Here is a 17,034-nt window from a genome sequence, read left to right on the forward strand (position 1 = left end):
ACCTGTGATTAACTTGTAACGACTGTCGTTTTTCTGGTCAGATGAGGACAAAGTAAGTTACATACATGGTAACTCCTAAGCAGGAATGAGGTGTATGAAACAGAACACCTGTGATTAACTTGTAACGAATGTCGTTTTTCTGGTCAGATGAGGAGAAAGTAAGTTACATACATGGTAACTCCTAAGCAGGAATGAGGTGTATGAAACAGAACACCTGTGTTTAACTTGTAACGACTGTTGTTTTCCGGCCACACGGGAATAAAATAAGTTACATACGTGAAACTTCTAAGCAGGAATGAGGTGTATGAAACAGAACACCTGTGTTTAACTTGTAACGACTGTTGTTTTCCGGCCACACGGGAATAAAATAAGTTACATACGTGAAACTTCTAAGCAGGCGTGAGGTGTATAAAACAGAACACCTGTGTTTAACTTGTAACGACTGTCGTTTTTCTTGTCAGACGAGGATAAAGTAAGTTACACACATGGTAACTCCTAAGCAGGAATGAGGTGTATGAAACAGAACACCTGTGATTAACTTGTAACGACTGTCGTTTTTCTGGTCAGATGAGGACAAAGTAAGTTACACACATGGTAACTCCTAAGCAGGAATGAGGTGTATGAAACAGAACACCTGTGATTAACTTGTAACGACTGTCGTTTTTCTGGTCAGATGAGGACAAAGTAAGTTACACACATGGTAACTCCTAAGCAGGAATGAGGTGTATGAAACAGAACACCTGTGATTAACTTGTAACGACTGTCGTTTTTCTGGTCAGATGAGGACAAAGTAAGTTACACACATGGTAACTCCTAAGCAGGAATGAGGTGTATGAAACAGAACACACATGTTATAACGACTATTAGTTAAGAGCCATGGCTTAGTGATTAACATTTGTGTTTTTAGACAAGACACTTAACGGCAATTTCTCCAACCCAGTGGTCACTAATGGGTTGTCCAGATTATCAGTCATACATAAATCAAGCACCCACAAAGTTGCATACATAGTAACTTATAAACAAGTAAGAACTAAGAAGTGTATGAAACAACACCTGTGTTATAACAACTTTCATTTTAACAAGTTGCATTCATTCATTCACAATTAAAAAAGAATTAGCAACAAAACTAGTTGTTAAAACTACAAAAGAAAAAAGTAAAAAATAATACTAATAAAATCAAATACTGAAAAATTTTCAAAAAGTATTCATTTTAAAATACAAAAAAGTATATGAAACAGAACTTTTTTGTAAAAAAGACAACATCTGAAATTATTCAGAAGAGTTTTTACCGTTATAAAATAAGAACTTTAACATATACGGTTGTATGTTCCTTTCATCGTTTTGTATCTCGCAATGTAGAATATATTGTGAGCCGTCTATGCCGGGTGAATTCTCTTGCAATGTTAGATTCTAAGATATACGATTGTAGTAAATATGCGGCTATATTTTAAGTGTGATAGTTAATTAGGGCAAAATTAAAGCCGCAATTTTAAAGCCATATATTTAGGCCACAAATTTAAACTGGCAAATTTAAAGTCGTAAATTGCAAATTTAAATTTAAAGCCGTAAATTTAAAGCTGTAAAATTGAAGAAGGAAATTTGAAGCCACAAATAAGAAGCTGTAAATTTAAAGCCACAAACGTAAAGCCGCAAATTTAAAGCCGCAAAATTAAAGCCGCAAACTTAAAGTCTCAAATTTAAAGCCGCAAATTTAAGAGCACAAACTTATAGGCAAATTAATACAACAGCAAATTAAAAATAATACATGTAAGATCGCAAAAGCAAAAGATTAACCACAAACTTAAAGCCGCAACAAAGGCCACATATTCAAAATCTTTAAAACTGCAATTATAACTCACAAGTTTGCTGCAATTACCTAACTCTATGGTGAATTTTATAAATATTCAAAATTTGCACTTCCGAAAATTTGCAAATTTGCATTTTTATTCAATATTTCCATTTTTACCCAAAATTGTAACATTAAAGTTTTTATACAAATTTTCATTTTATTCAAAAATTCAACATTTTTATTTAAAATTTCAAAATTTGCATTTTTATTCAAAATTTCAAAATTTCCATTTTTATTCAAAATTTCTTCAATTTAAGAAATAAATACCTGCAGTAAAGCCTCTCCTTTACGAATTGGAACAAACAGTCTCGAAGCATTTCCCACAAACATGGGGGTTTCGCTACACTTTAATGTCTGATCACAGGGCTGTATTGTAACGGAGATATTAGACTTTATGTCGTCATTGCACAAGTTTCCCATTCCGTCCTATAAAACATATTTTTTACTCCCCTGATCCTAATACCAGGGCTAATGTAATATAAAACTGTGGGGTAAAATGGGATAGCACCAAAATCCCATATTTTCTGAACAAGTTTTGAACAATAAACAATACTTTTATAAAGTTCGTGTTTACAGTTATAATTTTGTAAATATTCCTTGTTTACTACCAAATTGAATGAGAAAATAGAATAAAAATATGTCCTATCTTGCCCCATCCTATTATATATAGATTGGTATGAATGAATGAATGAATGTAACTTACTTTATCCTCGCGTGGCCAGAAAACGACAGTCGTTATCACACGGGTGTTCTATTTTATACACCTCGTGCCTGCTTACAAGTTACCATGTATGTTACTTTGTGGGTGATTCTTTTTGGCGGGATTATTTCATTTTTTATATATGGCTGAACAATAAACAACTATTTTATGGAGTCTGAGTCTGAAGTTATAATTTTGTAAATATTTTCTGTTTACTACCAAATTGAATGGAAAATAGTCTAAAAACATCTTCCATCTTGCATAAAAAATATTAAAAAAAAGAAAAATCTAAAAAAAGCTTTGCATAAAAAATCTAATAAATTTTAGGTAAAACAGTGACAACAAAACATTTAAAGAAAATTCGGAATTACAAAACAATATGAGGTTTTAAAATTTAAAAAATATGGATTTTAAACATTAAACGTACCATTAATTGGAGTTTGAGATTCCGAATTAGAATTCTATTTACAGCAACATGTGCGTTTGATACTGTTGGTGTTCCTGGTTCAGAACTTGGAAGTAAGCATTTTGGAACACCTGGAATTACAGTGTTAGTGTATTTGAATGTAACTTACTTCATCTTCGCGTGGCGGGAAAACTACAGTCATTATAACATTGGTGTTAATACACCTCGTGCCAGCTTACGAGTTACCATGTATGTTACTTTGTGGGTGATTATTTATTTCGATTTTTTTTCATTCTTTATGTATGGTTAATAATTTTGACAGCCCATTAGTGACCACTGGGTTGGAGCAATTACCGTTCGGTGTCTTGCCCAAGGACACATACGCCCACAATGGTAGCAGGGACCAGCCTTGAACCCATTACTCTGGGTTGGAGGCATGCGTGCTAACCACTTGGCCACGATGCCAGGTACTCCGTACTACTGACATCAGATCACTAAAGATAGTTTTAGGTTTATACAAAAACCGAAAAACGTATAAACATGAAGACAATTGTGACGACTATACTTTTTTATTCTATTCTATGTGGGTGAGGTCCCTGTCAAAAATTTAGGCCCCATTTAACCCATTACCCAAACATCTAGGCCGCTTAAGTATGTAGTTATTTTAACACAATTTAACATATACCAACAACTTTTTTTTAATTCAGATTTAAATTTTTGATTTAATTTTGTGGTTTTAAAACAAAAATTGCTCCAACCCAGCGGTTTCTTATGAGTTGTCCCAATTTTGTCGTACCTTAAAAAATCCAAAAAAAAATTCTAAAAAAAGTTACATACATGGTAACTCGTAAAAAAAATCCCCAATATTTTTAATAAAAAGTTTACATACACGGTAACTTGTAAAAAAAAATTAAAAATTTCTTCACATAAAGTTACATACACGGTAACCTTATAAAAAAATCTAAAAAAACATTTTCCCAAAAGGTTACATACATAGTAACTCGTAGGCGCACACAAGGTGTACGAATCAGAACTTCTGTTTTATAACAACTATCGTTTTCCTGCCACACGAGGATAAAGTAAGAAAGTTACATTCATTTTTACCTGCTACTGTCTTCATGGTAAAAACTTCACTTGTGAGAACTGCAGTTTTTGAAGCAAGATTCTCTGTAACGCAAAAAACACAACAATATTCACCAACTTTTGTTGGTGACTTGATGCCATGAAAACTATGGTGTCCATTAGATGCCACGGCACGGTGCCACTCTGCCTGTAAAAAGTTACACCCTCAATTTTTTGGTACACATTACTGTATATTACATGGACGAAAGTTGTTTTTTTAATAGGCGAAAAATGTAACTAATTTATCCTGAAACAGCAGGACTATGATAGTCGTTATAACACAGGTTTTCTGTTTCATACACCTCCTGTCCGCTTATGGTTGCCACCTTTTTTTGCCCCAAAAAAATTTTTTCGATTTATTACATGGCTGATATCTGTGACCACTAGGTTGGAGCACATGCCAGATTTTTTGCGCGTCTTGTACAAAACACACACAATTATAAATAAACACAAGACATTCTTTAGTTACAATGCAAGCTGAAACCACTTAGCCAGGAAAGTTTTTGGTATATCATTTTCTAATCAAATTATTTCAAAAAATGTTCACTTATAAAAATAATTGAAGATCACTGTGGTAACAGTCTCTAAAAGTTTAAAATAATCCCCAAAGTTACACATATAGCAATTTATATATCTTTTGATAAACCTCAAGCGGCACCGACCGCATTAACGACTTAAGGTGGCTGTACACAGTATCCGGCATACGAATTCGTATGCAAACCCATTACCGAGATCCGCATGCGGCAGCGAAATCCAGATAAAACAGACAAAACGGATGAATTCCGGATACTGTGTACAGCCACCTTTACATGGACTTCCTGGGTGTTGGGGTATTGGACCAAACTAGCCTAAATCCCAGGTCCTTGACAAAAACCACACCCCCCACAAAGAACAGAATAGTGATACCATTGTCTGGTTTCAATTTCTGTTTGCTTCGATTAAGTTTGTGTATATTTAAACCTGTTTTTTTTATATTATATTTGACTAAATATTCTTATTTTAGCAATAACAATTTTTATTACGACAAAAAAATTAGTCCAACAATACAAGTGTTGCTTAAGCCAGATTGACAGGATAAATCATAGTTAAATTATAAACTTACATTTGAGGAGATTTCATCGTTTTTTGTTTTACCTTTCCAAATGACCATACATAAGTTAACCGATGTTGTCACCCTTGTTTCTTCTTCAGATAAAATATCGACGTCATATTCTGTAACACAGAATGTAAAGTTTATGATGAAATAAAATCTGGAAGTTTTACACCGTAGCTCGATTTTTAGAATTGGACACAAATTTAGCGATGTGCTGAAGTTCTATAAGCGTGCCAAGCTTTAACAAAAAGCTTGGCACGAGCGGCTAGTCGAGCACTTTTGGCGTCATCAAGGAAATATAAGTTTGAAAACACGTTCCTGTTCAGTCAAAAAGCTTGGCTAATTAAAATAATACAGAAAACATGGTTTGCGGTTTTAAAGATGCCCCTTGTTTCGTAATTTCCTATAAAACAACACTTTAAATGAAACAACACGGCCCAACCAACTTAATTCACCGCATAGAGTTGTTAAAAAGCAATGTAGCCTCAGAGCGTTAATTTCCCTAAGTTAGGTAAACGGTAGTCCTATATGTTGAGATTAATTCTAAAATATTCTTGAAATGCAACGTTTTTTATGTTGCGACAAGCGATAATGAGATTTGACGTATAGTAGGGTGGGAGAAAATGGGACACCTATTCATTGTATTTGCTCGCTCCATTTGGTAAAACAGTCAAAGAATTGTAAAACCGTATCCTCACGACTCCCATAGACCATTGTTAATTGTTTAAAACACGATCAGGATATTTGAATATTATATGCTAAAGGTGTCCTGTCTTTCCCACCCTACTATATATACAAAACAATACAAATTTTTTGGCATCATGACTCAGATAGGGCTTCTGCTGTAACCCAAAGTACCGGGTTCAAAACTTAATGCTGCTACCATTCTCGGTATGTGACAAGGCACTTAACAGCAATGGCTCCAACCCAGTGGTCACTAATGGGTTGTCCAAATTATAAGCCATACCAAAGCAAAACTCATACACAAAGTTGAAAAGTCTGGTAACTAGTGAGCACACTATGTAAAAAAAATAATATGAAAAAATACTCCAAAGCAAGAAAAATATAAACACGAAAAAAAAAATGAAAAAAACTCTAATGCAAGCACGAGGTTTATAATATATTCCTTATTTCCATTCATTTTATAACAACTGTTGTTGCCCATCAAGCGAGGATAAATATGGTCAAATTCATCATTTATTTATTTATTATTACCTGGCCAAGGGGTACCAACTGTAACAGTAGTTTCTTGCCCACTTTTTTGATATTGTATCGAAACGGGAGTTTCTGTGTTCGGGAGAAGAGATATAAACAATTTGCGACCTTCCATTGCCCTACGGTTATAAATTGCACGCGGCTGAAGCCAGAATTCGCCACTGAAAAAATGAGAAAAAAACGTTGCAACAAATTTAGGGGTTCACCAACCCAAAAAAGGTTGAAGAGCGCTGGTCTAGATTTATTTTCTGTAAGTTCCATATTTGTAGCGCTTAGACCTGAATATTATAGCAATACGAAAATTTCCCAATTTCATGAGCCAGATCAGGTCCAGATTCACAGAATTTATCACACCTAACTTGATTATTGGATTTTGTTTTTTAATAAGCGTTTATATTTTTCTTTTTTGTCTCCTGGCCCTTTGGCAAAAAACTTGCAATAATTCAATAGTTTAAAACATCTTTTTGTTCACTTTTTGTATTAGAGATAATTTTATTGATGAATAACATAATTACCAACCATTTGCCTAACAAAATTTTTCTTTTTACTTTTTATATTGGAAAAGAAGTGATTGCCAATAACATAAGTACACACACTTTTTCCGCGAAAAAAAAAAAATATATATTTTTTATACAAGATTTAATAATATTGTTCAAAAACATAATTACCAACCATTTGCCTGAGAAAGAGAATTTTTGAAACGAAACAAATCCGTCATCGTTTGTTTTCAAGACCCCAGCCGAAGGGGTGAGCTTCAAACCCGGGTCCTTACCCAGTAAAACTTTGACCCCATTCTCAGGTGAGGGGTTTCCCCAACCATCCAGCAGCTGAACTGAGATTGGGTCCCGAATTCGGGTCCCACTTAACACAGGCAGTGGCTGAAAAATAATGAGAATGAATGGATATCATAATCGCCTAACATGGGATGCTAGGTGTGGCTTATTTTCTTCTAATTAAATGTAAATATGTTTAATTGTAAGCGTGTTTTAACAACTGTTGTTTTTGTTGCTATATCCTGTCTTTTCGCTTAAAATATTTCTAAATCTTCGCTACCGAAATCAAAGAGACAAATAAATATTATTATATTACTGTATGTGTGCAAACCCTGAAAATAAACTGGTCAGTATAAATGCGTAACCAATATGCCACAAACATGTCTTATAATAAACATTATTCAGTAGTGATAGCCACTAATGGGTTGTCTAAATTATCACCATACATAGAAAAAAGGAAAATATTCCCACCCTGCCAAAAACAAATAATTACCCACAAAGTTACAAACATGGTAACTCGTAAGCTGGCACGAGGTGTATGAAACAGAACGCCTGTATTATAACAACTCTCGTTTCCACGTAGGCCCACAAGTGTTCAAAAATAATGAATAGGCACTAACACCCGTGGTTTATATTTAATGTATGACCACTCTGCATGTTTACCTTTACGAAACGCACATACACTGTCTAGCACAGCATTTTTTAAACTGGGTTCAATTTACCCTTGGGCTAAATTCCTCGTATTTAGAGGGTAAATGAGCTACCAATCAAAATCCACATCAGTTGACGGGACAGAAAATTTGTGCCAATTGTAGTACTTTACCAGACATTGAACAACTCGTTGCCAAAAAACAAGCGCATCCGTCGCATCAAATATAACTGATGTAATTAGTTGTTTTCGCTTTTTAATAAATGAGCGCCATGTTACATATTGGGGGTCAGTGGCGCAGCCAGAAAAAAAATAAGGGGGGGGGGGGGTTAATCAAAAATTTAAAAAATTATTATTTTGGTTTAAAAGGGGGGGTCACGATCCCCGAAACCCCCCTGGCTGCGCCACTGTCAGGGGTAAATCTGATAAGCATCTTTGTTAAAGGGTAAATAAAAAATAAAAAAGTTTAAGAACCACTGGTTTAGACCCACACATGGGAACTTGAAAGCAGCATGAGTGTTTTATAACACCTTTCATTGCCCTGCCATATTAGGACATACCATAATAGACATTAGGGATGCATATTACAGAATTTCGAATCCGTGAGATTCGAATCTTTTTGTATTCGAATCTAATTATGGGATTTGGTATTCTGTTTAATGATGTCATCACAGGTCATCTGATATACTATATTAACAACTTTTAAAACTTGATAATTTAAAAAAAAATTATATTTTTGTGTTTGTGGGACTTTTGAGAGTAAACGTTTCGCAACGTCTTTTTATAGCTTGCTATACGTTTCATGACGCAAAAACTACCCAATAGTACAATTTTTGATCATTTTACAGCTCATGATCCAACAAGGCTACTATGAAAGAGTCAATAAACTGACCTATGTGGGTAAAATTATTTTTTCCTATGAATATAAAAAGTTTAAAAATTCTAGATTCGAAATAAAGTATTCTAGGATATCCTAGAATACCTAATTATCCTTAAATGTGCATCCCTACTAGGACATAAACATATATGACTAAAATAGAAGTTTACAGCTATATCATATTTCATCATTTAGTTAAAATGCTAAAAATATTTTTCTCACTTACGTCGTCGCCCCACGCTTTTACTTGTAATGTGACTGGCGTACCAGCTACAAGTTGTAGCACAGCATATTCTTGTATATCAGATCCAAATGAAATAACTAGCTCCTTGCTACCAAGAGGCCCCTGATTAAACTGAATGTCGCTGACCACAACACATTTGCCCTGGTAGAGAAATTTAATTTGTTAGTTTGTAGAAATGTTGAAATTGTTGGTGATATTGTGAAGAATACTGAGAATTTAAAGCCGCAAAATTTAAAGTTGAAACATTTTATTTAACGATGCAAATTCAGGGCCCAAAAATTTAAAGCCGCAAAATTTAAAGTTGAAAAAATTGAAACTGCAAACTATGTCGCAGAAATAAAGCAGAAAAATAAAAGCCTCCAAATTTATAGCCGCAAATTGAAAGTACCTTTTATTAATATAAAAAAATATTAAAAAAAAGCAATACCTTCAAAAAACTTTTTATCAGATAAAAAATTTACACAGGGCAAATTTTTTTAACCAGATAAAAAAGTTTACCAAAAAATGATAAAAAACTATTATCAAAAAAAAAAAGATTTCACTTTAAAAAACTTTTTAGCTGAAAAAAATTGATACCTATAAAATATTTTTTTACCAGAAAAAAAAGATTCCCCCCAAAAAATATTATCCAAAAAGCAAAATAACTTATAACAAGTAAAATTTAAAATGAGATAAAATATAGTGGGCTGGGGAAGATGGGACACGTTTTCATTCTATTTTCGGTCCCCATTTGGTAGTAAACAAAGAACATTCGAAAATATATAAAACCGTATCCTCGAGACTTCCGTAGAACGTTGTAATTTGTTTAAAACACAATCAGGATATTCGGATATTATGTGCTAAAGGTGTCCCGTCTTCCCCCACCCTACTATATATACCAAACACACCAACCTCTATATACTTTGATAGAATAGACTCGTCCAAGCCTTCTGCTTTAACACTAACCAAACCAAGTTGGTTCGGGGCTATATTAAGCTGGTTACTGAAACTATCAAGCAGTGAAATCGAGATGGGCTCCCTTCGTATCATACCAATTCGAGTTTCACGACTTCCATGAATCGTAACTTTTATTCCAGCTGGTTGCCCTGCTATTGGCCTGTTGGTTGAAATATGAATGTTAAATTATTCTTTTTAATTCTAAATGTGAATATAGTAGGGTGGGGGAAGACGGGGCACCTTTAGCACAGAAAATCCGAAAATTCTGATATAAAATTTTAAGGCTAAAAATAAAAGTGCCATTTTAAAAATTGCGGTAAAAATCTGGCAAGAATTTTAATTGTAAATATAGTAGGGTGGGGGAAGATAGGACACCTTTAGCACAGAATATCCAAATATTCTGATATCAAAATATAAGGCTATACTTCAAAGTAGCATGTTAAAAATTGCGGTAAAAATAGGGCAAAAATTTTGGGTATTATATTTTAATATTAAAAATTTAAATCTGCATTTTTCTTAAAAACTCGTTTTTTTTCGAAATTTTTAAAGCATTTAAACTGCACTTTAAAGCCAAGAATTATATTTTAAAATCATAACACTCACTTTATATTGAAAGAAAAATGAACGTTCTTTTCCCCAAGGTAAGTAACTTGACAAAACCTTGTGTCCGATACATTAGTTGGAATAACTACGTCTGGTAAGAAACCGTTTTCCAAATCTGCGCTGGAAATTTCATCTGTCCAGTTTACCTTAAAAAAAATAAAAAAATTATATAGTAGGGTGGGGGAATATGGGACACCTTTAGCACATAATATCCAAATATCCTGATCGTGATTTAAACAATTAACAACGGTCTTTCGAAGTCGTGAGGATACAGTTTTATGATTTGTTGAATGTTTTTTGTTTACTACCAAATGGGAGGAGAAAATGGAAGGAAAAATGATCCCATCTTCCCCCACCCTCATATACATATATAAAAATACAAGTGAATGAAAACTAAACAAATTATTAGTTTGAAAAATATATATATATCTTTTTTTCACATTTTTACAAAAGCCCCACAAATACAAAAATATATATTTTTTTAAATTATTGTTTTTGTAAAATTGTGCTTATTTTTAATAGATGACGTATCATAACGTCATTAAACAAAATACCAAATCCTGTAATTAGATTCAAATACAAAAAGATTCCAATCTCAAGAATTCATAATTCTGTACTGTGCGTCCCAAGATACAAGTTATAAAAATGAGTGATGTTATTTACCTGTATATTCGAAGCATGTTTAGATACATCAATAGGTACAACGCGTTTTGCTTCATCCAGAAGTTGGAACGATATATTTTGCATCGTTTCACCAGCTTCAAAATACATGTCTTGACCTGTTTGAAAACTTTTTTAAAATTTGGTTCAAAAATTTAAATTTTGTTTAAAAATTAAAATTTGGTTCAATTTTGGCTCGAAAATTTACAGAACTATAATTAAAGGATAAAATTTCCTTAAAAATGAAAAAAGTAATGGGCCAATCCCGGAATAAATCCTAGGACCCATGGCATACTACGCTGCGAGACCTCACCCACATAGAATAGAATCGCACCCATAGTTTGGGGGTAATGAGCCAACCCTGGCCTAAATCCTAGGACCCATGACTCGCCAGGCTGCGGGACCTTACCCGTATTTTTGGGGTAATAAGCCAATCCTAGCCTAAATCCTAGGACCCATGGCGTGCCACGCTGCGAGACCTCACCCCCATAGAATAGAATCGCACCCATAGTTTGGGGGTAATGAGCCAACCCTGGCCTAAATCCTAGGACCCATGACTCGCCAGGCTGCGGGACCTTACCTATATTTTTGGGGTAATGGGCCAATCCTGGCCTAAATCCTAAAACCCATGACTGGCCCGCTAAGGAACCTTACCCACATAGATTAGAAGCTACAGCGCCAAAACATTTATTCTCATTTAATAAATAACAAAACAAACTCAAATACCTCGCTTTAATTTCTCGATTTTTTCGTTGTTTGCTGCTGAAGGTTTTTTATAAAAAACGTTCAAAAAACAAATTTTTGACGAAGGTTTTAAAATGAACTTTTGTTGCAACGCTGCGATCTAAAAGGAACAGAATAATGTTATATTAAAATAGGAATTGTTAATATATATATATAATGTTATATTACAAGTTTTTTGACCCAGATCCAAAAAGTGTTAAAATTTAGAATACAGAAACTTTCTGAACAAAATTGAACAAAAACAATTTATTTTCTTTAATAAAAAACATATAGCAGGGTGGGGGAAGATGGGACACCTTTAGCACATAATAACCAAATATCCTGATCGTGTTTTAAACAATTAACAACGGTCTATGGGAGCTGTGAGGATAAAATTTTATAAAAAATCGTTAAATGTTTGTTTACTGCCAAATTGGAGGAGAAAATAGATTGAAAAGGTGTCCCATCTTCCCCCACCCTACTATAATACAAAAATAAATATAAAAAATACATAAATAAATATAAAATGGATATACAGTAGGGTGGGGACGATGGAACACCTTAAGCATGTAAAATCTAAATACCCTGAAACAATTAACAACAGTCTATGGGAGTCGTGGGAAACGGTTTTATAATTCTTTGAATGTTCTTTGTTTACTACCAAATGGCAAAAAGTGTCCCATCTTTCCCCAGCCTATTTTATATTAATATATATATATTGTGTGCATTTTACCTCTTTAGAGCCCTGTACTTCAATCTTAGCTTGAATTTTTTTCTCAGTTTTTAAATGTTTCAGTTTAATTTTTCCACCAATTACACCATAACCAGTGTTGGAGCAGTTGCAAGTCCACGTTGGTAAACCAGGTGATCCAGAAAACTAAAATGTAAAAAAAAAATTACATTTAGAATTTGACGGTGGCGTATGGCAAGTTTTCCGATTTTGCCGCTGGAAAACACTTTAAGCTAGCACGAGGTGTATGATACTATGAACAGTAGTGTTATAAGAACTGTCACTTTCCGGCCCCCGAGGATAAAGTAAATTACATTCAAGCCTTGGTTTCCGTATAAAATTAATATTAATGAATAAATGTAACTTACTTTATCCTTGCGGGGCCGGAAAACGACAGTCGTTGTCACACGGGTGTTCATACACCTCGTGTCAGCTTACGAGTTCAAGTATGTTACGTTGTGGGTGATTATTTTTTTGAGGTGATTATTTTATTTTTTATGTATGGCCGATAATTTGGACAACCCATTAGTGACCACTGGGTTGAAGCAATTGCCGTTAAGTGTCTTGCCCAAAGACACATACGCCCACAGTGGTAGCACGAAGAGCCTTGAACCCATTACCTCTGGGTTAGAGGCAGGAGCGCTAACTAACTGTGCTACGGCACTGTTTATCATTAATTTACAATATTCATACCAACCTTGCATTGCACAGTAAGACGTGGTTTTAATGTCAGGTTGCCAGCGATATCAACAACACCAACATTTAGAGAAATATTCGAAGAATTTTCAAAAGTGAGAAATTCTGGTAATTCAGTTGTACCTGAAAATTATTTATGAATAAATGAATAAAGTACGGTGGGGAAAGAGACACCTTTAGCGCATAATATCCAAATATCCTGATCGTGTTTTAAACAATTAACAATGGTCTATGGGAGTCGTGAGGATACGGTTTTATAAATCTTTGAATGTTCTTTGTTTACTAGTATTACTACCAAATTGGACGAAAAAATAGAATTAAATTGTGTTCTATCTTTCCCACCCTACTATATTACTATTTATCTTCGTGTGGTGGGGTAAAGACAGTCGTTATAACACGGGTATTCTGTTTGCGTTACCATGTATGTTACACAAAGTAACATACATGGTAACTCGTAAGCTGGCACGAGGTGTATAAAACAGAACACCCGTGTTTAACGACTGTCGTTTTCCGGCCACGCAAGGATAAAGTAAGTTTCATTCAATCATTTCACAAACCTTGTTCAAATTGAATTTCTTCAAATCCATCATTAAATGAAGTTATAGCAAGTGAATGGGGGTCACCGGGCAGTAATCGTATCTTCAGTGTTTGAGATTCCAATGCAAGACCAGGTACAATCACTTTCATTTGAAAATTCTGAAAATATATGTTTTATTTATATAAAAAAAAAATTTATAAAAATTTTATTTAATTTTTTTTTACATTTTTTTTTCAAGATTCCTAAATTAATGAATGTAGCTTAATTTTTTTAATTAATTTTTTTATTTAAATACTTTTTTTAATTGTGGCAGATTTTCCTGCAAGATTTACTGAGTTTTAAGAGAGTTATATATAATTAAATGAATGAATGTAACTTACTTTATCCTCGCGTGGCCGGAAAACTACAGTCGTTATCACACGGGTTTAACACCTCGTGCCAGCTTACAAGTTACCATGTATGTTACTTTATGGGTGATTATTTTTTGGGAATTTTTTCATTTTTTTAAGTATGGCTGATAATTTGGTCAACCCATTAGTGACCACTGGGTTGGAGCAATTGTCGTTAAGTGTCTTGCCCAAGGACACATATGCCCACAATGGTAGCAGCGTCAAGCCTTGAACCCATTACCTATTGGTTACAGGCAGGCGCGCCAACCACTACGCCAGGGCGCCGGACGAAATGCATAAACAAGTTATGACATTTTAGCAAACTATCGCGCTTCTAGCCCAGATTCTGCTTGTTCGAGGCTAGATGCTGCTAACATTACAAACAAAAGTGTCTAAAGAACAGCAATTACTCCAACCCAATTGTTCTTTTAGGTTGTAAAAATTGTCACCCATACATTACTGTTATTGTTTAATGTTTTACTTTATAGGATATTCATTTATTATTTACTTTAATAGGATTTTTATACACTAAGGTGGGGGAAGACAGGACACCTTTTACCTCTATTTTCTCACCCCATTTAGTAGTAAACAAAGAACATTAAAGAAATTTTAAATCTATTTGCCCACGACTCCGATTGACCGTTAGTATTTGTTTAAAACAGGATCAGGATGTTTAGATATTGCGTGCTAAAGGTGCCCCATCTTCCCCCACCCTACTATATTTATCATGACATTTATGTTAACTCCCTAAACCAGTGCTTTTTTTAGTTTTTTTTTTTTGGTTAACCTTTTTTGGGTTGGTGAACCCCTAAATTGTTGCGACGATCTCATGCACCCCTGATTGCTGTAAAGTAAAACTAATGACGTCATCAAGGAGAAATGCGTACGAGAATAAGTTCCTGTTTAGTCGAAAAGCACCACCAATCAAAATCATTAGGAACAGATGGTTTGCGGTTAAAGAGAAGACTAGTTTTGCAATTTCCAGTGATGCAAGATATAGAATTCATAAAAAAAAACTGTAGGAAAATGGCTAAATTTGTTAAAAATGTTCAAAACTGAATATTATTGCTGAAAATTTTTAAAGTTTGTGATGCACCCTTGTATACCCTTTGCACTGGTGCACCCCAGGCATATTTTGGTGCACCGTGCACACTGGTTGAAGAGCGCTGCCCTAAACTATCACTATTGTCCAAACAATTAATGTTTTTCTCAATGTATATGTTCAATATTATGCTTGAGTGATTTTGTGTTTCTATATAAGCTTAGTTTGTGTGCCAGAGTGTCATTCTAATATTACATGCATTGGAGCAAGAGTCCTTGTTATTTGGTGTGACTTTTAATGACCTTTAGTCAGTTTACAGTTACAAAAAAAATTGAAAAAAAAATCACATCCAAATTACATACATGGTAACTCAAAATCTGGCACGAGGTGTATGAAACAGAACACCCGTGTTATAACGACTGCCCTGCCACAGAAGGATAAATCATTTACATTCATTTATTTTACCTTGCCCTGTTGAGACATAACATCGCCAATAGCAACAACGTCTTTTATGACGAGAGAATTTCCTTTTATCTCAGTAGAATCGTAAGATAATTCTAAACCGCTGTAACAAAATAATTTTTTTTAAATTAACAATAAAATCTAACAAGAAATTCTGTTTAAATTTGCCGCTTACGAGTTACCAAGTATGTTACTTTGTTGGTAACTGTTTTTAGGGGGATTTTTTCAATTTTTTATGTGTGGCTGATAATGTGGAAAACCATTAATGACCACTGGGTTGGAGCAATTGCCGTTAGGTGTCTTGCCCAAAAACACATACGCCCACAATGGTAGCAGCGATGAGCCTTGAACCTGTTATCTATAGATTAAAGCCAAGTGCGCCACCTATTGTGACACGGCGTTAGACAAATATTACGATTTTAATATAACTTACTTAATCCTCATGTGACCTAAAAATGACAGTCGTTATAACACGGGTGTTCCGTTTCATACACCTTGTTCCAGCTTATGAGTTACCATGTATGTAACTTATTTATCCTTGCATGGCGGGAAAACGACAGTCGTTATAACACGGTTGTTCTGTTTCATGCACCTCATGCCAGCTTATGAGTTACCACATACGTAACTAATTTATCCTCGCATGGCGGAAAATAGAAAGAGGGGATAACCATTGTTGCCAGACAGATATTACAGTACATACTTTGACTCTAGTATAGGATCCACTTCAAAAGTAGGTCTTGTAGAATGTCCATTATCATCTTGCATGTCTAATGGTAGGTCAAATGGACAACCTATTCTCAAAGGCGATTCCAAAATGCCCACCATAAACCTATAAACATGATTTTTTAATAAGTTAAGATCAGACTTTTTCACACGGTGTTCTGTTTAAATACAACCCATTTGTAATTTAATTTATTAATTTTTCTAGGGGGTTTATTTTTTCTACGTGGTTGAAAATTTAGGTCAGCGGTTCTTAATCTTTTTAGCTTACAAACCGTTAAAGTTTCAATTGTTTTAACACGAGTGCTCTGTTTATATACAGCACATTCGTAATTTAATTTTTTTCTATATGGTTGACAATCAAAGGTTCTCAAACCTTTTAGCTTACGAACCGGAAAAGTTTTAAAACAAATTTTGCATAGCAGCGGACCTTTCGAAAGTGATATGATTTGTGTCCAAATTAATATTTATTATTGTAGTGAGTCTCTATACAAGAGTCGATCAGTGTTTGCTTGCCTTGATTTTGTGTAGCACGTCTAGTGAGAAAAGAGCGACCAAGACAGGCGTATTTATATTCACGTGTTACATAGAGATCCTATATCATTAA

General features: G+C 34.2%; 1 protein-coding gene across 2 annotated transcripts in view; it reads right to left on the reverse strand.

The window, feature by feature from the left end:
• The window catches only part of LOC149726420 (structural maintenance of chromosomes flexible hinge domain-containing protein 1-like), a 39,440-nt gene that overhangs the window by 7,336 nt on the left and 15,070 nt on the right, over positions 1-17,034 (reverse strand). For both annotated transcript variants that reach the window (XM_089890432.1, XM_089890433.1), the window contains exons 20-36: positions 16,408-16,536; positions 15,711-15,810; positions 13,834-13,972; positions 13,278-13,399; positions 12,584-12,727; positions 11,854-11,971; positions 11,131-11,246; positions 10,468-10,613; positions 9,820-10,024; positions 8,911-9,069; positions 7,058-7,263; positions 6,386-6,546; positions 5,180-5,289; positions 4,060-4,225; positions 2,977-3,086; positions 2,117-2,275; positions 1,290-1,410 (exon numbers count right to left, since the gene is read on the reverse strand). In XM_089890432.1, the coding sequence (XP_089746558.1) occupies positions 1,290-1,410; positions 2,117-2,275; positions 2,977-3,086; positions 4,060-4,225; positions 5,180-5,289; positions 6,386-6,546; positions 7,058-7,263; positions 8,911-9,069; positions 9,820-10,024; positions 10,468-10,613; positions 11,131-11,246; positions 11,854-11,971; positions 12,584-12,727; positions 13,278-13,399; positions 13,834-13,972; positions 15,711-15,810; positions 16,408-16,536 (2,411 nt within the window). The remainder of the gene's footprint in view (positions 1-1,289; positions 1,411-2,116; positions 2,276-2,976; positions 3,087-4,059; positions 4,226-5,179; positions 5,290-6,385; positions 6,547-7,057; positions 7,264-8,910; positions 9,070-9,819; positions 10,025-10,467; positions 10,614-11,130; positions 11,247-11,853; positions 11,972-12,583; positions 12,728-13,277; positions 13,400-13,833; positions 13,973-15,710; positions 15,811-16,407; positions 16,537-17,034) is intronic.

Source organism: Ciona robusta, chromosome 12 (genome assembly GCF_009617815.1).
Source record: "Ciona robusta chromosome 12, ASM961781v2".
In the NCBI taxonomy this organism is placed as follows: domain Eukaryota; kingdom Metazoa; phylum Chordata; class Ascidiacea; order Phlebobranchia; family Cionidae; genus Ciona; species Ciona robusta.